Source organism: Diceros bicornis, chromosome 17 (genome assembly GCF_020826845.1).
Source record: "Diceros bicornis minor isolate mBicDic1 chromosome 17, mDicBic1.mat.cur, whole genome shotgun sequence".
Classification (NCBI taxonomy): domain Eukaryota; kingdom Metazoa; phylum Chordata; class Mammalia; order Perissodactyla; family Rhinocerotidae; genus Diceros; species Diceros bicornis.
The window spans coordinates 33,491,615-33,515,340 of NC_080756.1; the positions used below are offsets into that span (position 1 = coordinate 33,491,615).

General features: G+C 37.5%; 2 protein-coding genes across 3 annotated transcripts in view; both read left to right on the forward strand.

Annotated features, from left to right (window-relative positions):
- The window catches only part of OVCH1 (ovochymase 1), a 72,948-nt gene extending 60,430 nt beyond the window's left edge, over positions 1–12,518 (forward strand). Inside the window, 5 exon segments of the mRNA XM_058557398.1 lie at positions 1,039–1,212; positions 3,264–3,498; positions 4,847–5,007; positions 11,548–11,645; positions 12,351–12,518. Of these exon segments, the coding sequence (XP_058413381.1) occupies positions 1,039–1,212; positions 3,264–3,498; positions 4,847–5,007; positions 11,548–11,645; positions 12,351–12,518 (836 nt within the window).
- Positions 1,040–23,726, forward strand: part of ERGIC2 (ERGIC and golgi 2) — a 58,449-nt gene continuing 35,762 nt past the window's right edge. The window contains exons 1-2 of one of the 2 annotated variants that reach the window (XM_058558580.1): positions 1,040–1,212; positions 4,847–5,007. The gene's annotated coding sequence lies outside the window, so the exon portion shown is untranslated. Of the gene's footprint in view, positions 1,213–4,846; positions 5,008–20,075; positions 20,159–23,726 lie in introns of those variants that run through there. The other variant, XM_058558581.1, reaches the window with a different exon arrangement.

Genomic DNA, 23,726 nt, shown 5'->3' on the forward strand with positions numbered 1-23,726 from the left:
TTCCATTATTTTAAAACTTCTGGAGTGTTTTTTTTGACTGTACTCCAAATCCCTTTACTTGACACGATGCCTCCCAAAAGTTCCCCATCACATCCAGTTCACCAGATTCTTTGAGGATAAGAATGATGTAGAGATCAACTGTTCCCCTATTCCCCATCTTTCTTTCTCAGATTTCTGAGATAACATTATCTTTAAGAGAAACCAGTAGTATATAATTGTTTTATTTTGAGAGAATTTAAGTTACAGCATGTACAGATAAATTACAGCAAACGTCTTATCATTATCAGGACCACCTTTGTGCCAGCTTTTGTGTTTCTGAATTAGGAAAGGATCACCATTAGTCTGTATTTGGGCAGCCTATGTGTCTTAGTCACTTTGGGCAGCTATAACAGAAATACCATAGACTGGGTGGCTTGAACAACAAACATTTATTTCTCACAGTTCTGGAGGCTGAGAAGTCCAAGATTGGTGTCTGGTGAGGGCCCACTTCCTGGCTCATAGCCATGTTCTTGTTCTGTCCTCACATGGCAAAAAAGGGGCTAGAGAGCTCTCTGGGGTCTCTTTTATAAGAGCACTAATCCCATTCACGAGGGCTCCATCTTCGTGAATTAATCACATCCCTAAGGACTCATGTCCTAATACCATCACTTTGGGGACTAGGATTTCAACACATGAATTTTGGGGGACACAAACATTCAGTCCATAACCATATGCTATTACTTTGTTTCTCTGTCCATTTATCTTCACCAAAGTGCCTCTTTTCCCATCCTTATGATCACAGATTGCCATACAATTGTGTATTATTTTCGTATCAATTGCTAACTCATTCTTTTCCCTTTGATCTTTTAAAATCTATACCCTTCCATTGCTGCAATCAAATCATGAATTCTATCCCACAAATCTCGATCTTATATTATTGATAATTATTTCTTTGTCAATATTAACAGTTTGGAATTTAACGTCCCCTCTTTGTCCTGTTTTACCTATGTTATTGCATAAAAGGAGTATTTTAATAATTGAGTGAATCTCGCATTGCAGCTCATTTATGTGGCTCCAAGAAAGAATTTGTCTTGATATCCAGTGGTGCTTACTTTACTGTGAATTTTAAGACTGATGAGTCTGTGGGAGAAAGAGGTTTTAAACTTATTTTGGAAGATATGATTCAGAAGCAATCACAAGGAAGCAATATTGGGACCCAACTGCCTATCAATGGTAAGTAATTGTTTAAAAATATTTATTAAAGCAGGTACCACCACATATGTCTTAGAGTAGAACCTGGGACTGCTGGTTTAAGGGTTACTGGTGGTCACCCTGCTCTAATACTGAAAACAGGATAACTTCACTTCAAACCATTCCTTAAGGCATAAGACTTTGGTAATTCAGATGGATCATGTGAGGTAATAAAGTTAATCGGGGTGTGTGTCTGTCTGTGTGTGTCTCTGTCTATATGTGTATGTCTGTTATTATTATTTAAAAAATAATCATAACTATAAAAATCAGTCACTTGCTATTTTAAAAACCCAGTGGGGGGGCTGGCCCAGTGGCACAAGCGGTGAAGTGCACGAGCTCCACTGCGGTGGCCCGGGGATAGCTGGTTCAGATTCCTGGCACGTACTGACGCACCACTTGTCAAGCCATGCTGTGGTGGCGTCCCATATAAAGTAGAGGAAGATGGGCATGGATGTTAGCCCAGGGCCAGTCTTCCTCAGCAAAAACAAAGAGGAGGATTGGCAGATGTTAGCTCAGGGCCGATCTTCCTCACAAAAATAAAAAACAAAAACCCAGTGGGGACATTCAGGCTAAAAACAAAGATAGAGTTCAGCATGTTTCCATGTCTCTGTTACCGCACCTCTTTTATTAAGTAACCACCCCCTTACCCCCATAAAGATCCCCCCAAAAAGAATATTTTAACTGAACATATACTAACTTCCCTGCATAAAATAGAAACATATGTAATGATTTTTCTACTTATCCAATCTACTTTTAAGCCAGAATTTCATTAGTTGTGTTTAAGATTAAAAAACCTAATGAGTCTGTTATTAGGAGATTCTCTTGATTGGAGTGTAATTCCAGGAACAATTCTAATAATCAACATGGAATGCAAAGTTCTTTTTGATGTCACTTTGTCTTTCTTAAGATGGGGGAGTGAAGGGGCTCTCTGAAGAGTCCTTGCTTTGAGCCATAGACCAACGAACCACATCGTTAGGTGTGACTGTTAATTGTCCAAGGGATGTTCACCTAATTGACCCTTCTTCTCTCACCATTGCTTTTATCTTTCCATCTCTACATCTCTAAATTGACCCTTCCATCTCATAGTAAAAATACTTATGCTGCCTCATTTCTTTTTTTAAGTAAATTGAATACTAATAAAGTGTTGCTGTTATACATGCATACAAACAGCTCAAAAGTCTAAGACTTACCACATATAATGTGGATTACAAATGCAGCAAAAATACACAGTAATGCAGTAAACCTTAATGTACTAAAAATATGTTTGAATAATTACCTTTTGTGGGTTTTCTAAGATCTAGGAGAGTCTTAATTTTGAAGTTTGCATATTTTTTGGTATATGGATTTAAAAGGAGGGAATCCATATTTTATACATACCTGAAGAAAAAGTAGAAATCAGTTTTAATATGAGTATTGGATAAAAGAACACAAATCCACTGTGCTAGAAACCTTTTTTAAAAATAGATTTCTGATATAAAAAAGAAATCTCAAGTAGAGAATTGAACAAATGAGCATATTTTATAATTCCCAAATTATATGGCTATAGAGAAGCTTAATTTTCTTCATATTTAAGGAAATAAATCTCTTGTTTTTGTTTCCTAGTGGATTCCTTTTTAAATCTGAGAATGGAGTAAACACATTGCTAGAAATGTTCTTTACGCTTTTTCTTTATACATACATTGTATCTTGAATACGTGTAGTATAAAGTATTTTGATATGTCTAGATATGTTATACTGGGATAACACAAATAGTACCACAGCAAGAACAATTGTCTAGTCATTTCATGATTGAGTGAAATATTTATTTTTTAAAAAGTAATTTATGTTCTGATTTGTCTAAACATATGTAAATTAATCCTTTAGTTAGCTTTATTGATTTTTTGCTTATTTTAAAGCAATGGAAGAAAAGATGTCTCATCTTTTGCTAAGAATCCTAGTTTTGAACCTAGAAAAGAAATAAACACCTCCATTCTGAGATTTTAATAGACTTTCCTAAGTATTTCTATCTAATGTTTTGTTGTTACTTTTCTAAGGGATAACAGTAGAAAACAATACAGGAAGACTGCCAACCCAAGACAGATGTGGAATTCCAGTTGTTGACCCATTTCTAGTAGAAAGGTCTGAGAGAAACACAAATGTGCTGCCAGCCAAGCTTGGGGAGCCTAGGGTGGTTGGTGGCCATGCAGCACCTGCCATGTTGAGGCCCTGGCTCGTCAGCCTGCAGCACCAAGGACGACATTTCTGTGGAGGCGCTCTGATTGCGAAACAGTGGGTCCTGACAGCGGCACACTGTAACTTTGGGTGTGTGCCTGCGTGGTGCAGGGGGCACTGGAGCTGTCAGAGGGCCCACAGGGGTGTGTTCCCTCTGCTCTCCCCACATCACAAGAAACATTAAGCATTAAGCTCCCACTGATACAGTCCATCTTGCAAATGAACACATTAGGTTGATGAAACTGCTTCACTAACACACTTACTATTAATAGCTTTTAATTTTAAAAGCTGCTTCCTGCTTTTAGATGTTTAATAAGTAACTGACAGTACTCCCCCTTATTTTCTCATCTATAAAATGGAGATAGTATTGTCTTAACATTTTTGCATCAGTCTCTTAACACCATGCCTAGAGTGCAAGGATTACTCAAATGTGGATTCATTTCCTCCTTGCTCTCCTCTACCGACTGTCTTATCATCATACCCACTCCCAAGATAGGTATTGAAAGTTTTAAAGAATTTTAATGAATGTCTTTTAAAAGAAACATTTTTTCTTTCATTTCATCCGAATCTTGGTCTCGGTGTGATATGGAGATATCTGATAACTCCTTCCTCAGAGCAGTCTTTGCTTGATGTTTTTAATGTTAGTCTCCCAGAAGTCGTGAGACAGTTGACACCATCACACCATGTCCCATAGCTGAAGGAGTAGATATAATATTTTCAGTGTCTCTAAAATGGTTTTATAATAAAAGAATTTGCTCAAATAACTTGGTGAGCAGGAACCTTCAACAAATCAAAAACTAATTTTCTTTACCATCCCCCAACTCTTACTTTTGATATAGATGGATCAAAAGGAGGCATCCTAATTGAGGCAGTTTTCAGACTTTCATGTGCTCAGAATTACCTGGGAAGTTTGCTATAAATGGAATCTTAGAATCTTAATTCTGAATTTTGATTTGATGAATTCTGTCTGGGATTCTGCATTTTTAATGCACATGCCAGATTTAATGCATGTGGTCCCTAGACATTTCTTTGAGAAACATTAGGGAGTAACTATAACTTTCAGAATAGCTTTCAATGACTTATGTAAGTACATCATATAATCATATAATGTATAATACTATGATTATAATAACACGTAGAATCATTACCTTGAGGTATCATGAATCTTAATCATCAAAGAAATATTAAATCATTTTGTTTGATGTTACAAAGGCAAGACAGTAGATACTTTAAAATTTTTCTGAAGGGTTGAATTGATGAAAAATCCCCATTTTCTAAGAATTCAAGATAATAAAGATTTTAATGTTGATTAGAAATGTTAAAGAATATATTTCTAGTAATTTTGAAAAATTATGGCTTCATTAAAAGTGGTATTTGTTTCTCCACTCCCTTTTCTTATGACAAGTACTGTCACAGACAACCTGGTAATAGGAAGAAGTTCTCTCTCGAACATAAGGAATAGTGATTTGCTGCCAGTGAAAGCTGTGTACGCTCACCCTGGCTTCACACGATTTCCTCCTAATGAGGATCTCTCCTTGTTGCATCTGGAAAAACCCGTTGAACCAGGTCAGTACAGATAACTTTTTTTTCCATATTTGGAACCTCTGCTGTACAGTTATCTTCCATCTTGCTTAGAACTACTGTATGTACTTTCAAAGTTAAATAATTATTTCAGAACTTTCTTATATTCTAAGATACTTTCTCTAAAAGCTGAAGTACTTGCATAAATATTTTGCTTTTGTGTGTTTTTAATTGATGGAGGTCTAGAGAAGATTTCAAAGAATGCCTGTAGATAGCCCCCCCATTCACATCCACACCTTTCCGCGGAATCACAGGGCTCTCCGCCAGTTTTCCTGCTTTACTCCGGCTCTCTCCTGAGTTTCTGCATTCTTCAACTGTTCCTCTGCCAATAGCCTCATCTCCATTTTGATGTCTTTACAATGCATCCATCCTGCAACACCCCCCCCCCCCCCCCCCCCCCGAGCAAATCAAAAGTTTGCTTTTTGTGCTTTTATAACTGAGTCAGTGAAAGCATCCAGAACAATGTTTCTTAACCTTGGCTGTGCATTATAATTCCATGAGTTGCTTTTAAAACAAAAAACTGTAGTCCAGAAGGCATTTTGGACCAATTAATCACCATCTCAGGAGTGGAAAAATGACATCAGTATTTTTTTTCTCCTTATCCTCCTTTTTAAATTTATTTTTAGTTAAACTTTTTATGTTGAGTTAATTGTAGACTCACGTGTGATTGTAGGAAATAATATAGAGACACCAATGTACTTTTCCCCAGTTTTCACCAATGGTAACATTGTGCAGGATATTGACATTGATACAGTCAAGATACAGAACATTTCTATCACCACAAGGATCTGTACTGTTGTCCTTTTACAGTAACACCCATCTTCCTCCTCCCCACTCCACCTTCCCCTCAGACCTCTGTCAACCACTAATCTGTTCTCTATTTCTATAATTTTGTCATTTCAAGTGTTGTATAAATGGAATCATATGGCATGTAAACTTTTGGCATTGACTTTTTTTCACTCAGCATAACACCCTGGAGATTTATTCATATCATTGCGTACATCAGAGGTTCACTCCTTTTAATTGCTGAGTAGTATTCCATGGTATGGATGTTTAACCATTCATAGACAGTTTCTTTAACCATTTATCTGCTGAAGAACATCTGGGTTGTTTCCAGCTTTTGGATTTTACAAATATAGCTCCCATGAACATTTGTGTAAAGGTTTGTGTGTAAACAAAATTGAACAGAAATGAGTTTTCATTCCTGTGGGGTAAATATTCAAGAGTCAATTGCTGGGTCATCTTGTAGTTGCATGTTTAGTTTTATAAGAAACTGCCAAACTGTTTTTCCAGAGTTGTTGTACCATTTTACATTCTACCAGCAATGTATGAGTGATCTGGTTTCTCTGCATCCTGACCAGCATTTGCTGTTGTCACTATTATTTTATTTTTTATTTTTTGGCCAATCTGATAGGTGTGTAGTGTAGTGATATCTTGTAATTTTAGTTTGCATCTCCCTAATGGCTAATAATATTGAACCTCTCTTCATGTGCCTATTTGCCATTTTTTATGTGAAATGTCTCTTCGTCTCTTTTGCCTATTTTCTGATTGAATTGTTTTTCTTATTGTAGAGTTTGAGAATTCTTGAAAGATTCTTGATACTAGTCCTCTGTCAGATAGGTGGACTGCAAATATTTTTCTCCCATTCTGTAGCTTGTCTTTCATCCTCTCAACAGGGTCTTTCACAAAGTGAAGATTTTAATTTTGATGAAGTCTAATTTCTCCATTTTCCTTTTATGGATTATGCTTTTGGTGTCAAGTCTAAGAACTCTTCACCTAGCCATAGATGCTGAGGATTTTTTCCTATTATTTTTCTAAATGTTTTATGTTTTACATTTAACTTCATGATCCATTTTCAGTTAATTTTTGTATAAGCTTTAAGCTTTGGGTCAAGGTTCTTCTTTTTTCCCCCTAAGGATGTCCAATTGTGCCAAAAACTTCTGTTGAAAAGGCTGTCTTTCCTCCTTTGAATTGCTTTTGTGCCTTTGCCAAAAACCAACTGCGCATATTTGCATGGGTCTGTTTCTGGGATCTCTATTCTGTTGATCTTATGGCTATCCCTTCTCCAATACCACATTGTCTTGATTACTGTAGCTCTATATTATGTTTTATATCAGAATGAGATTCCTCCCGATGTATTCTTTTTCAAGACTGTTTTAGCAATTTGAAGGCCTGTGCCTTTTCATATGATTTTATTTGTGTGTGCAGAAGGTTAGCCCTGAGCTAACATCTGTTGCCAATCCTCCTCTTTTTGCTGAGGAAGATGGCCTCTGAGCTAACATCTGTGCCCATCCTCCTCATGCCCGGGATATGAACCCGCAAACCGTCGGCTGCCAAAGCAAAGCATGCGAATTTAACCACTATGCCACCGGGCCTTTAAATTTTAAAATAAGCTTGTCTCTGTGTACAACAACACTGCTGTGATTTTGATTAGGAATTGCATTAAACCTATAGATCGATTTGGGGAGAATTGACATCTTTACTATGTTGAATCTTTTAATCCATGAACACAACGTCTCTCTACTTATTTAGGTCTTCTTTGATTTCTTTCAGCAGAATTTTGTAATTTTCAGCATACAGATCCTGTATATGTTTTGCTAAGTGTACGCATACTTAAGTAATGCATTTTCTTTGGAGTGATTGCAAATAGTATTGTTTTTAATTTCTAATTCTACATGAAATGCAATTGACTTCTGTATGTTGATCTTGTATCCTGGATTTTCCTGAATCTCGATCAGGATTTGATAAACTTCCCCTGGAAATTTTAATGTGCAGCCAGGGTTGAGAACTACTGCTCTAGAAAAAGACCAGTGGTGAGGTTTGATGCCCTTAAAAACTCGTGGTTTCCATTTTCAGTACCACTCAGCAATCCTTGTGTGCATGTCTGCATGTTTCTTTCTTCCACAACAGTCATTACAAACATTTCCCCTTCTTTTCATCCCTTCTGTACTTACCCCCATCCTTTATTCCTTCTCCTCTTCTCCAAGGACCTTGCTTTCCACTTAATACTACATGATGTCAACAACAACATGAAACTTTCAGATCTTCTTCCCCCTAAGTATTTAGTAGCTTGTCTATATCTGTACCTATTCACTTCTTTTCAGTGGTAAGAGTGAGAAATGTCCTTTATCCCATTACAGACAGTAAATTTTCCACCTATGATGTTCATCCCCACCACTTCCCCATGACCATCATGTGAACGTTTGGGCCTATTTCTTTTTTGTCTTTTCTGTACTTCACTGTGTGTTTGTATTTAAATAATTGTTATACCTATTATAAGTTTTATTTTATCCTGCCTTTTCACTTATCGTTAGCAGCATTGATTCACATTATTAAAGATTCTTTTAAAGTATAATTTTAATAGTTACATGGTAGCCTTTCTGTAATTCTTATAAAAATAGGTTGTTTCTTTTTTTTATTTAAATAATGCTGGATTAACTATCCATGTGTATACATTTTTCTAGGTCTAGAATTGCCTTAAGATAAATTTCCCCCAAGTAGATTTGCTGGCTTAAGGGCAAAACTGTTTTCAAGATTCTTGACATACTTCTAAATTATAAACACAGCTGGGTAGAGTGCAAGTCAATCCATCCTTTTTTTACCCCCAAAATAAGGCAATTTGGCAATAACTGTCAATTTCTAAAGTGTGCCTTGTGGTCTAGCAGTTCTGTTTTCCAGGAATACTGGCATAAATGCACAGATGTGTGATCTGAGATGCTTGATGCATCTTATAAAAGAAAAAAATTAGTCTAAGTGTTCACCAATGGGATTAATAAATTATAGTACATTCATTATCTGAATACTGTGTGCTATTCAAAAGAATGATGTGGCAGATCTATATGCAATGATATGAATGATATGACCATAATCTAGTAAGTGAAGAAAATCAGAATAAGAAAAATGGCCGATTAAAAAAATATGTTGGTAGGGGGAAATGTTTTAGCTCAAAAAAGTCTGGCAGGAAATGATATGATAGAGCAATGATTATCTGTGAAAGCAACATAACATAAGATTTGGAACCAGTTGGTACATGTGTAGAGAGATGAGTAGGAAAAGAATAGACAAGTTATAAAGAGTTTTATGTGATTTTATTAAGAGATAGCAGTAAAAATAACAAATCTTTGAAATAAATGGTCTGGCATAGCAGATATGCCGAAGCACTTAAGTATGTAAAAATCTGGATACAAATGAAGTGAAACAGCATGGGAAAACACAGGAGCACTGCATTCAGTGTGCGTGTGTGTGTGTGTGTGTGTGTGTGTGTAGTGTATATACACAGACACACATAAACCTGCAATATTTATATATATACAAATTCTGGTGATAAGGAAAAATATGAATGTTTAGATGTATAATGTATTAATATATTTTATAATATACCCGTGAAGATAGAATTAGATATAAAAATACTTAAAAAGTTTAAATTGCTACAAATGTGGTTTTTCCCCATTTCTCATTTAATATTGTTGAAGAAAGAAGATAATTATATTCTTCTCCAGTACCATCTCAAATTCAACAAGGTGATGTCCTGAAGGCACATGGGCAAAAAGGCAGATGCATTTTTAAAAATGATTATGGACGAGAAATCAGAAGCCCCACATCTCAGTGTAGGGCATATATTTCTATTGTCCTAGGAGGATATGGAAATAGCTAGAGCAAAGTGGTAACATGTACATTGGGATGACACCTTCTGAGTAATTAATAGATGGAATCTTCTGGAAGACTTATTTATTCAATCACAGGGTTAAAAAGGGTACTGTCAGGTCAAAGTAGATATTTCTAGAGCCATCACTGAAGAGCAAACAATAGAGAAATGTTAATATCAGTCCTATGGACTACATGATATTTGCCTTTTTCTTTTTCATCCTTTTAATTAGGAGAATTTGTATCTCCAATCTGTTTGCCAGGGAAAGATGATAAAATAAATTTACTTTCCAAATGTTTGACTCCTGGATGGGGAATAACTGAACCACATCATGAGTATATTCACTACCTCTTGCAAGATTAGGATCCAAACAAATATATGTGAAGTCCAAGTATACTGTTTACTTATTTTCAATTTTTCTGTATTTTTACTGGGAATGATAGTGGAAAAAGTCTTTTTCATAATAGATCTAAAGGTGACTGCTTGGATTTTAGGCCATCAGATTCATAAATACTAGTTCATTGATACTTGTAAAAACTTGTGTTGGAGAATATCTAGTGATTTTATTACCTAATAAATATTTCTGTCTCATTTATATGTAATTACTCCCCAGTTGCACTGTGAACACATGTACTCACACATACAATTGTTTTCACAACACTATAGATGCTGCTACTGTGAAAACCCATACTTGAAAATCTGAGCCTATTCCCAAAGATGTGAGGCATTTTTCTGAAATGATAGGCTGGTATAAATGGTAAATGGGTGAAAAGATGAAGTGGAAAGAATCCATATAAAGATCAAACCCATGACTCTGGTCTCACTTCCACTGTGTTCTACAACTGAGTTAACAAGTTACATATATCCAATAAACCAAAGAGTAAGTCAGAATGCAGTTTCAATTTGTCAGCCTCCAGACAGTGTTACCTTTAGACATCACTAAAGGTGATGTCTCTTCAGCAAAAGTCAAAAGAATGAGGGCACCATGAAACCAATGGAATAAAGTACAGACTTAACATGTAAAACATGGATTATATTGTTTGCTTTACAACAACTGATTTGAGTGTAAGCTTTGTCTTTTTCCTTCTATAAAGTGATATTATTTTTCTATCATCTTAGGACTGTACTAAAGACAAAAGAACCCACATGAAATGTTTTTTGTTGTTTCTGTTGTAAAAGCCACTGTGGAGAAGTGGCTTTTTATTTTTTATTTTTATTTTATTTTATTTTTTTGGTGTGAAAGATCAGCCCTGAGCTAACATCTGATGCCAATCTTCCTCTTTTTATTTATTTTCTCTCAGGAAGACTTGCCCTGGGCTAACATCCGTGCCCATCTTCCTCCACTTTATATGGGACGCCGCCACAGCATGGCTTGACAAGCAGTGCGTCGGTGTGCGCCTGGGATCCGAACCTGTGAACCGTGGGCCACTGCAGCAGAGCGCATGCACTTAACCACTGCGCAACCGGGATGGCCCCAGAAGTAGCTTTTTTTTTTTTAATTTTTTAAATTTTATTTATTTATTTTTTTCCCCCCAAACCCCAGCAGATAACTGCATGCCATAGCTGCACGTCCTTCTAGTTGCTGTATGTAGGACGTGGCCTCAGCATGGCCGGAGAAGCAGTGAGTCGGTACACGCCCGGGACCGAACCTGGGCCACCAGCAGCGGAGCACGCACACTTAACCGCCAAGCCATGGGGCCAGCCCAGAAGTAGCTTTTTAATATTAGTTTTTTACAAATCACCTAACAGTATCATTACAGTGCTGAGAGAGAACAGGTGAGACTTAACCCTTGGAGTCTGTTTATATATGCGGCTATTTTTGTTTTATCCTTTAAAAGCATTTGCCTAGGTTGTATGTGTTTTTATTCTTTTTCTATTAGAAGATGAATTTCCTAAAACTGTGCAACAGGTAGAGGTACCACTGATCAGTAGTACATCTTGTCAAAGCTACTGGGGACTGGATATTAAAAACACCAATGTATGTGGAGGGACTGCAGGATCATCCTCATGCATGGTAATTCAAGGACTGCATTGATGAGTGCAGGAGGTTTCTTCTCAGTGTGTCTCATGAATGGGTGTCTGCTGACCATAAAGAGGTATAAACATATGCTAGTTTTAAAATTAAAAGTGAGAAGAATAAGTACATTGCTAAATTGATGCAATGTGATTGCTAATTTGATATTTGAAGTGGACTCAGTCCTCAAAAGGAATTACTCGTTCATTTGCTTGGTTGAACTATGTGAAATTGATGATATTCAACTGTTTTTGACCTACAAAAAAGTGATTTCTTATGGTTTGACATCATAGCTGAATTAGGAAGCTCAAAGTACCTACTTCTAGTAGCACTGAAAATATAAAGATGTTTTCATCTAACTCAAAACCATCATTTATATTTAGTAGATACATGAAACTTTCTGCGTGGCACAGTGTATTGTCAGCATTAAATGAATTTATGCTAAATATAGCTTTCAGCCTCTCCTTGAAAATATAGATTTTGATCTGATTCAGAGATCTGTAACATCAGCCAACTACCTGAGTGGCCCTAGTTCCCTAGGCTGCTGTGAGCAGAAATTAGAGATGAGAGAGAGAGTCATGCGCTGTCTGATCATCCTCTGCAGTTGGGGTTAGCATGATCAACCATGAATCACGCAGCCAGGAGAACTGCTCTTTTTGCTGGTTGCAGGGAGATTCTGGAGGACCACTGCAGTGCACCCAGGACGGGCGGTACACCCAGCTCATGGGTGTTGTGAGCTGGAGCAGCAGTAACTGCCACCCCTCCGCACCAACGGTCTTCTCCAGAATTTCTGCCTATGGGGACTGGATCACATCTGTCACCGGAGGAGAAGCATGATCACTGAAAGAGCAGTACCATGGAACTGTGTTTATAAATGGGAAAGGACATACGTAACACTATACCTGGAAAATAAGTCTCTTGTCGATGCTAAAAAACTCAGGGGTCCTTCTGCCAACCCTTGTGGTTGAAGAGCTTGGATTTGGTGTGTCCATAAATTCAATATTAAACATCGATCACAGAAAGATAATGTTGGTTCATGCCTCCTGGGAACTTACAATCTGAATCTCATTAAATTCATACCTAGCATACCATGTATATGTCATATTTGAATACCATCATATACACTTTTACTATTTTTTCTAGTTTGGTAAACATTGGAGGATATGAAGGGAAATGTTATTCAATCCATAAAATTCTTGATTTCACTCACACAGAACCATGCCTTGAGCACAGTTAGACAGGAAAGGTCCCTGTAAGTTTCACAATTTCAATGTGCAATAAACATTTAAGAAATTATTTATCAGGCATATCACTTGATTTTGAAAATTTTAGATAAAATTTTAGGATATTTCAGTTGGCTGTAAAGCATTTCATTTATCTGAACCTCAGTTGACTGATCTTTGTAAGCTGTAGCCAAGAATTAAGGAGTAAGAACTAAGGGGGCCCCTGAGCCAGAAGGCTAAATGCTAAAGTCTATCACAGAAATATATAGTATACAATGAGTAAGAGCCTGAGGCAACTATTTTTTTTTTCTTATTTTATACATTTCCACCAAAATTTATAATTTGGTTTCCAAGATTACAGCATTCAGAAAGGGAGTATAGTTCACCTTTAGGTAAGCCCATATATAACCAAATGAAAGAGCAGCTCATAAGGAAGTAGGCAGAAAAATTATATTTTTCTCTCTGATCTCCTTTTCTCTCATCCTTGTCCCCCTTCTTTCTCTTTCAATCTCTCCTCTCTCTTGTAAATGCCACAAAGGGAAAGAGTTATAAACATCCTAGTATTTACTAAAAGCCCCTTACACGAATATTAGTCTAAACTGCTTTCATTGACTTAAATTGTACTTTTTGATAGGGACTCTGAGTAAAATGAAAGATGAGATTTGTAATAGGAATTCTCTAATTCTCATGTTAATCTCTTTTGGACCATTTTTACTTTGTCTCTTGTTGGATTTTTCTCATCTTTTTTATCAGATGACATTAAAAGGGATTAAAGAGGGGCTGTATATTAAAGTATCAGGCCTGTCTAAAGATTTTTTTCTTCACGGTATGATCTGCTGGTAGTTAATTTTGGTGCTGACACAATCTCCATCATGACCTCTGGGGACAGTGATCTGGTGGTGATGCTTTAGGGCTCTGTCAGCAAAGGACACAGGGTTAGCACTCCATGTCCTGCCTAGAGAAGCTGCCTGATTTTTCCTACGAGTGTAGGAGACTATTTGGTGCTCTGTTTTTGGCTTCAGTTGGCAGTAATTTTTAAATTCTTCTATCTTTAATCTTTTCTCTATCGAATAGAACTGTGTTAGACTATTTGACTTGCTCTTCTTCTAGTTGAAAGACAATTTAATTGAGGAGGAACATAAGCTTTATTTCTTACTTTAACCTTTTCTTCTTCTCAAGAACTCTCCTTTTTCATTTCAAAATCAAGCTCTATGTGTATTAGATTGCAATCAATTGTGTAAATTGACACGAAACGGTCACAAAACCAACTTTAAAGAAATTAGAGACCTGATGAGCTCATGTTTTATTCATGTGTGTATTAAAAAACATCCTTGAGCACCTACTGTGTGGCAAGTAGAGGCACCTAGGAAGAGAAAGTTTCCCTCATCTTTAGACTCTCATTCTAGTTGAGAAGAACGATATACAAAGATAATTAGTATTCACCATGCTCTGGGAGCTGGCAGCCTAGGAGGGAACCACCAACACTTTCTGCAGGGATGGATAAAGGTTTTGTAGGAGAAGGAATATTTGAGCCGAGTTTTAAAGTTCAAGTATAAGTTGACTTGATTTTTGTTTTATGTTTTAATGTTTTATACATCAATCTCTTATGTTAAAGAAATCTGTAGCAAGCTATTTTCCTATCCACATCTTCACATGCTCTGTATTTCTCCTGTCATTTGGATTATCGGAAATTTTTTTTGTTCATTCTTACGCCCTAAATTGCATTACTTCATTTCCTCTAATCCTCCACCTTGTCTTTTTCATACAATTTTCAATAATATAGTTCCAACATTTCATGCATATTCTTTGTCAATTTAATAAATAGTCAACAACTTAAGTCTAATAAGTATCTCCTTCTCACCCAAGATTAACAGCTTTTTTCATCTTGGTCTCAACTTTATTATTAGTAGCATTATTACTTTTATTTTTCTATTCCCCACAGATATTTATAAAATAAGAGTAAATTTTAACCTAATTGTCAAATAATGGCAAATAACTGCTGGGACCAAAATATCTAAGAGACTCTTAAAGAGGCAGAATAAAGTGGGAGAATGATAATAAAGGCAATTCAAGCTACAGTGATTAAGATGGGGGTATTGCTACAGAGATAAATAAACTGAACAATAGAGCAGAATACAAAAGCAAGAAACAATGCCATTTTATATTCTCTAAGTTGGCAAATAATTGCATAGCAAGACAATATAAACAGATAAAGAGAACATAGAGTAAGGGGAACTCTCCTCACCGCTGGTGGTGGTAGGGGCATAATTAGGTACTCCAGCCTTGGAAAACTCAGACAAAATCAGTAAAATTGAAGATGCCAATGTCCTCTGAGTCAGCAGTTCTACCTCTAGGTATATGCCTTAGAGCATTGCTTCAACCATGGCTGCAATTACATGTAAACACCTGGGGCATGAGGATAATTTATTTATTATTTTTTTTTTTTGGTGAGGAAGAGTAGCCTTGAGCTAACATCTGTTGCCAATCCTCCTCTTTTTGCTGAGGAAGACTGGCCCTGGGCTAACATCCGTGCCCATCTTCCTCTACTTTATGTGGGATGCCGCCACAGCATGGCTTGATAAATGATGTGCAGGTCTGCACCCAGGATCCGAACCTGCGAACCCCAGGCTGCTGAAGCGGAGCACGCGAATTAACCACTACACAACCGGGCCAGCCCCAGGGATAATTTTTTTTTTTTTTAAGCTACTTACATGATTCTACTGTGCAGGCAGGTTTGAAAGCAGTGTTCTAGAGGAAAGTGATGCAACCATGACCATTGAACATGTACAAGAATGTTTATAGAAACCTTGTTAATATCAGCAAAAAGCTGGAATTCCAAATGCTTACTATAGAAGCATGGATAATCAAAATGTGATATACTCACATAGCAGTAAAATATATAAAACAGTCCAGAGGCTCTTTAGGTGAATTTTAGAAACGGTGCTGAGCCTCAAAAGCAAATTTCAGATTGGGTACCATATAAAGCTCAGAAACAATCAAAATTAAACATCATTTTGTTTAGACTTAATATATGGTTAAAAAAATGCAAGGGAGCAATAATCGACCATTCAGAGCAGTGAAGAGGTAGTGGGATACGGTGGAGGAGCTACACACAATTCGTTTCAATGATATTGATAATTTTCTAGTTAAGTTGGGTGGTGGTTTTACAGATGTTTATCTTGCATAACTTATGTATGCTTCTGTGGATATCAAACACTACGCAATATAAATATATGTAAAGTCCTTTTTAATAGCACTCGCTTCTCAGAGTAGAACCTGTCCTTCTGTCCAGGTAATTAGGAGTTCCACACATATTCAGAGCATTAAACTATTGCATTTTTCTTCAGTTCCCTTTGCCTCTGGAAAGCACAAATTGTCACTGTGATTTGTGTTCGCTGATGTCACTTATAACAGTCAGACTATTTGTTAACTTTGCTTAGTTCACACTGGCGCTTACGCTTTCTACCATCCATTCTCTTCTAGGGGAAAAGGGTTTTAAATGTGTTTGTGTATCTTCTAGGTGCCAGATATTTCCTGACATTTCCATTTAGTCCATTTAATCATTAAAGCTAATCTTATGAAAACTTTTGAATGTAATATTAATAATCCCTGGGCAAAGGGATTAAAAATATTACAAAAAGGTAATATTAATAATCCCTGGGCAAAGGGATTAAAATAGCGGCTGGCACTTAGTAGACTTTCAATTCATGTTATTATTATCTTGTGCAATTTCCTAAAATAAAGCTTTTAAAGAGGATTCCCCTCCACCTCCACCCTGGATCCTTTAAAAATTTTTTTGAAGAAAGAGAATAGTTAAAGAATGGTTACAAAAATGGATAAACCATGCTAACTGAAAGATAAAATGCTAAGTGAAAGATAAAATGCTAAGTGAAAGATAAAATGCTAAGTGAAAGAAGCCAGTTGCAAAAGACATGTTATGATTCCACTTATATGAAATGTCTAAAAAGGACAAAATTATAGAGCCAGAAAGCAGAAGAGTGGTTACCTAAGGCTATGGGTAAGAGCAGGAAATAACAAAATGGGGGTGATGGAAATGTTCTAAAATTGGATTATGGTGATAACTGCACGACTCCACAAATTTGCTAAAATCATTGAATTACCTTGTTTAGGAATAGTTTTATAGTTTTTACTTACTCTAATAGAACTTTTATCAGGATGGGTAAAATCTGATTAAACTCTGATATTTGAATGTAGTCAAAATCCAGCAATAAACTGTTATGTGTGGGAGGCAAAGACTATGTCATATATTACTTGGGGAAAGATTGATTTTTTTTAAGTCTGGCTGTTCGAGAATATAGTCTATCTTTCCAGTTACTCAGTTCTTTATGTCTCCATTTTTTTCAATAATTCTCTTCATAATTCCCATAAGGATTTAATTGGGGAACGACAATTCCATTAGGCTACCTTAATAGCTTTCTTTTTTTTTTTTTTTTGTGAGGAAGATCAGCCCTGAGCTAACATCCATGCCAGTCCTCTTTTTGCTGAGGAAGACCGGCTCTGAGCTAACATCTATTGCCATTCCTCCTCCTTTTTTTCCCCGAAGCCCCAGTAGATAGTTGTGTGTCATAGTTGCACATCCTTCTAGTTACTGTATGTGGGACTCGGCCTCAGCACGGCCAGAGAAGTGGTGTGTCGGTGTGCGCCTGGGATCCCAACCCGGGCCGCCAGTAGCGGAGCGCGCTCACTTAACCACTAAGCCACAGGGCTGGCCCCCTTAATAGCTTTCTATGTGCCAACTACTTTACATATATTAACTTAATTCTAAGCACAATTGTATGAGAAAGGCATTATCTTTCTCATTTTACCAATGAAAAGATTGAAGCACAGAGAGGTTAAGTACTTGTTTTATATCAAACAGCTGGTTTCATAGCAGAATTAGCACAGAGGTTTTTCTGATTATAGACCTTAATCACCATACTACATGGCTGACGAGTGTTTTCAGAGGATAATACAGGCACAAGTGTGTATTATAGTCAATCAAGGCAAGTGAAAATGAAGGCCTGGTGTAGAGCACAAAACGGAATAGTTTTATGAAAGAAATTGACTGGTCATTGGAATTGGTAGCTAGTGAGAAGAAGGAAACAAAGAGGATAGAGGATTCTAACCTCATTGAATTTGAGGTTAGTGGTGATGTTGACTTTCCTAGGCACAGAGGAGAAGAAATAGATTTGTGGGTAAATTATAAAATCCACTTGGGATATATTGAATTTGAGGTGTTTACGGGACATTCATATAGCAAAAACCATTAATATACTTATTTATCTTAATTTTGTTCCTCACTTGCTAAAATTTATACTCAACCATGGAGAAGGAAAAAAAAGCATGAAAACACGTTTTGAGCATCTGTACAAAATACAAGTTGTTTAGCACCAGTTGTTAATCCCCAATCTAAGACGTATCTCCTGGTTCTCTTCTGCAGATAATACATAATACAATGGATTTTTTTTTTTTTTGGAAGCAAACTGTTTTCCAGATATAACATCACCAATAACATAGGATTAAGTCCTTGCTCCTCTTTAAAGTTAAGCAGGGTTTCAATCTTCAAGGGAAATTAATTTAGTCTTCATTTGGTAGCTTGGAAGATGGTGAGCTGTTAAATAAGTAGGATCAAATTAGTCAGTTTTGCTATAGTACTGGGAAATCTAACTCTTATGGGATGGTTGTTACCCTGAAAGTAGACTACTCTGGAGACCAGGGACCAGGTGTAACTAAGAGAACAACAGCCAGCCTCCATCCAAGCAAGAGCCCATACAATCTTACACCCATGAAAAAGGAAAGGCTGCTGGTGTCCCTGTGGCTAAGATAAAGAAGCACTTTAGATATATATTAACTCATATATATTAGTCCTCATAACAATCGTATGAGATATTATCACGCCGTTTTACAGATGAGGAAACAACACAGAGATGAAATCACGTGCCCAAGGTCACATGCTAGTAAATGGTTGAACTGGAATTTTACCCCAAGAAATCCTAGCTCCAGTGTCTGTGATCTTAACCACTACAGTACGCTGCTTCTTAAATATGTGAGGGAGGGAGAAACTGTAAATCAATTTAAAGTTGATGTAAAGTTTTTGGACTAACCCTGACATGACATCTGGAAATGAAATTGCATCAGTGGAAACTCTTTATCTGCCCTTATTTTCTAGGATAATTTCAATTTAGTGAAATTTCATATTCAATAAACCTTAATTCACTAATGTGATTTGCTCCTCTGAAGGACAGTTTAGTGTTGTGGTCAAGATTTCTCTGCCTCTCCCAGCTATGTGTCTTTGGGTGAATCTACTTAGCTGCCACTTGACTCAATTTGTGTATTTATTAAACAGACAAGTAATGGTATCACCTTACATAGTTTTAAGGATTAAATGAGATAAGGCAAGTAAAGCGTTTAAAACAGTGCTTACTGTATAAGCTTCGCCGTTATTATACATTTGTAAGACTTTTTGGTCAATAAATCAGAAAATTAAAATCTCAATGTTTGATTGGAAAATCTGGTAACAAATCGCTCTTACTCTCGAGCAGTTCCCATTTAACCTTTCTTTGCAAAGTCTCCTCTATTACCTCTCATATTATGAAGTGTTAGGAAAAGATGAATGAAGTATCAATTTTCTTAAATATTTGAGCGCACAGCAGGTATTGGCGATATAACGATGAGGAAGACAGATGTGCTTTCTTACGGAGCTTACTATCCGGAAGACAAGAAAAACATTGAACAAATAATTAAAATCGTTACCTATGCCTGGAAAAGGAAGTTTAAATGTTCTGGACGGGAGAAAACAGGGAGGCAAAGGCAGAAAAGGCACAACACGTGCTGCAGAGTGGAGGAGTGATACGTATTAGGGTTGCAAATGATCATTCCTGCGCCCGTCTCTACTTAATAATGAAGTAACGGTATGAGGAGTTGAGATTCGTTCTGTGGCCTCTTAAGTGTCAGTAGAGAGGTAACCTGCCCCTTCCTGGGGAAGCTGATTCTTTACCAGCCTCGCCGTTGCACCTAAAATAAGTTTCAACCTCTGCTCGGTTTAGCCACGCCCCTTTTGATCTTAACCACGCTTCTCGATTCATGGGGCGCTTCGTAAGCAAAGGAAATATCGCGAGAACTTGACATTGTCTCCTTTTTGACGTTTTCAGCTGTGGTAGTCGCTTTTGTGCTCGCGATATTTCCGGGCACACGGGAGCCCGGGCGACCCGGGCTTCTGTGAAAGATGGCGGTCGGCTGGGACCATAATACAAGGTAAAACACTGAAACCCCGCTGGGCGCTGTTCCCTTGGTTGTTCAGGGCTGTTCAGGGTGTGAATGTGGTTAAGGGGACTGAGAGCCTGTCATGGGGTTGGCTGCCTGTCTTTATCGCTCTCCTCTAGAGAGCGGGCCAGACCGAGGAGCCGCTCCACTTCCCCCGGAGGCGTTACTGGCAGGACCCTGGGCAGCGCTGCGCCTGGGAGCTCCCCTCTCCCTGGGGTGTCTCTGCGCTGTCTTGCAACTTGAAGGAGTTTTGGTGCTTCCCCGACAGCTGCTGACCCTGACGCGTTGCTTCTCACGGCGCCCCGGTGCCTCCTCCCGTCCGCAGGCGAGGACGGTCCCGCGTGTGAAGACCAGCCGGATCTTGTCCCGATCCTCCCGGGTGTCTGGCTCCCCACCCCCGTTCAGACAAATACCAAATTCTTGGCAGCAAGTTGCTCTCTCTTTTTAAGAAAGACCGAGGTCTTGCCCTCGCCTCGAAGGAGAGTTTCGCACGCCAAACTGGGAAGATGAGAAAGGGGTAGGGCTGGGCGAGATGCTACAGGAGACAGGTCCGAATGTCACTACTTTTCTTAAACCCTCGAGGGTTAAGAAACCCTCGGAAGGTAACGTGTCAACTCGTGGTAGAGAATAGCCTTGGCTAACGGTAGTATATACAGTTGATAGGTCACTGTTTGAGAAAACACGTTTAAGTAACTTTTATGTTTAGGATTTAGTGCCCTCGAGACTTAACACAAAGTTACATAATGTCTGTTAAAATGTTGCAAGACTGGCTTTCAGAAGAAATTAAACATACAGTTAAAAACAAGATTTATTCATTTGTTTGAAGTTGTGCTTAAGTATTTAAAGTAATTGCCTACCCTGAAACACTGAACTCTAGTACAGTATACAGCCATTATAAAGAAATGAGTCAGGGTTGTTCACTGAAGAATTCAGGACATATGCTTGTCTACTTAACTTGTTTATTGGTATCTTTAAATTATTTGAGTTATGCAATTATTCCAGTTCTCTTAGAGGAAAAACATGAGAAAAAGAAAGTCCATGGTTTTGGGAGGGGAGTAGGGGGAGGAATTTCTTTCTTTTTGTTAATAAACTGTAGTACACAACTGTGTATTGTAATGGCTTGTGGGTACAAATCATAAAAATATATCAAGCTTAAAAGATCTCTCAAAGGAATTCAGGCCTAGTCTGGAACAACAACAACAAAAAAGAATTAGAAAAAAACATAAATTATTGATTTTCTTTGGGAGGTAGTGATTTAATTGGAAGAAATAGTGAAACTTATTATTATTTTTTTAATAATTTTATTTATTTTTTTCCCCCAGAGCCCCAGCAGATAGTTGTATGTCATAGCTGCACATCCTTCTAGTTGCTGTATGTGGGACGTGGCCTCAGCATGGCCAGAGAAGCGGTGTGTTGGTGCGCGCCCGGGGTCCGAACCCAGGCCGCCAGCAGCGGAGCTCGCGCACTTAACCGCTAAGCCACAGGGCTGGCCCTGAAACTTATTTTTAATGGAAGTTATTTTTAGGCAGTCTGCCTGCTACAAATTCTGTTTCACAGTTTTCCAATATTTATTCTGATTCTGCCTCTTGGTATCATAATGGGCAAATTAACTAACCTCTTTGTGCCTTAGTTTCCTTATCTGCAAAATGGGAATAATAATAATACCTAACTCATAAGGTGGTTAGTGAGGATTAAGTGAAGTAAGACATGCAAAGCACTTGGAATGATGCCTGGCATACAGTTAGTATTCATTAAGTATTAGCTCTTGTTATTTTTTAATTTTTGTTTTCTAACTTCTGTAGTTACAAAATGTTGCCCTGTTACATAGTCTAAATATAGACTGAAGAAGACATTTTTAAAAATAATTTCTTTCTGACTCCCAAATTGATTAAACACTCTTCATTCTGTATGGTTAATATGTCCTTAAACTCTATCTTTCAATTGCTTGCTTTCTTAAACTGTTATACTGTCTTAATTACTAAGGTACAAATTCCTCTTTTCTGCTACTCCACACAGTCTTATTGCAGTCTACATCAGTTCTATTGCTCTAGGTGCCTTGTTAACCCATTCTCCTTGCTTTGGGGGATGTTCATTCTATTGTAAATATATTTCATGTGTCCAAGACCTCTTCCTCACATGTTCCTTATACTTCTTTACTTCAATTTTGTACACTTTCATTGAGTAGTTACTATAGTCACGCCATTCTTTGAGGAGGATTATGTTTGTCCTTGCTTCACATTGCTACTAGGCACTTCCAAATTGTTGTGTTGCCATCACTCTGCAGTCTCTTAACTTTTATTCTATCAATTTATATCATCCTCAGTCTATTCATGATATTATTAGCTAACGTCAGATACTCTCCCACTTTCCTCAAGGACTTGAACATAAATCTCAAATATCCTACAAATCTTTGCATTTCTTTTGAGAATTAGAAACAGATATTTATCAAATGACTCATTTTTATCTTGATTAAAAATATGAGATAACCATTATGTCCCCCTGGCTCCTTGTAAAATAAAATTAGAGGATTCTGAGAAGTTGAGGCTCTTTCCAGATTTGTCACAGAGCTAGTAAGTGCCTAAATAGTAACCCAAGGTTTTCTGATAACAAAACTCAGATTTATACTCTTACCTGGCTTCCAAGTAAACGTTTTTTTGTCACTTGGAAGGTTATTAGATTTATTTGAATTATGTTAGGGTAAACAGTTTTAAAAACAACATTTAACTGTATTGTAAAGGTAAGTTTTAAAGAAAAAAGAATAAGTACTCTTTTTTGGCTATCTAGTGTTTGTAAAGTGAAACTAAGTTATCTTTCATAAAAAAATTTTTATTTGGGCCAGCCCCGTGGCTTAGCAGTTAAGTGCGCGTGCTCTGCTACTGGCGGCCCGGGTTCGGATCCCGGGCGCGCACCGATGCACTGCTTGTCCAGCCATGCTGAGGCCTCGTCCCACATACAGCAACTAGAAGGATGTGCAGCTATGACGTACAACTATGTACTGGGGCTTTGGGGAAAAAAAAAAGGAGGAGGATTGACAATAGATGTTAGCTCAGAGCCGGTCTTCCTCAGCAAAAAGAGGAGGATTAGCAGGGGTGTTAGCTCAGGGCTGATATTCCTCACCAAAAAAAAAAAAATTTTATGGTAAAGTAGTCTAATGCAATATAATCAAGGAATTTAAAATTACAGATAAGTTGTAGTTTTGCTTTGCATTTCTGAAGTTCAGTGATGGCCTGGATAATATTTATTCTGTCTCCTTTCTCATTCTTATTAATGGCTTATATTACTTTCATAGGGCTGCCATAACAAATTACTGTAAACTGGATGGCTTAAAAAAATAGAGATTTATTCTCTTACAGTTCTGACGGCTAGCAGACTGAAATCAAGGTGTCAGCAGTGCCGTGCTCCCTCTGACAGCTCTAAGAAAGAATCCTTCCTTGCCTCTTCTAGCATCTGGGCAATCGTTGGCTTGTAGATGCATCACTCTAATCTCTGTCTCTGTCTTGACATGGTATTCTCCCCTCTGTCTATGTGTATTCTCATGGTCCTGTTATAAGGACCCCAG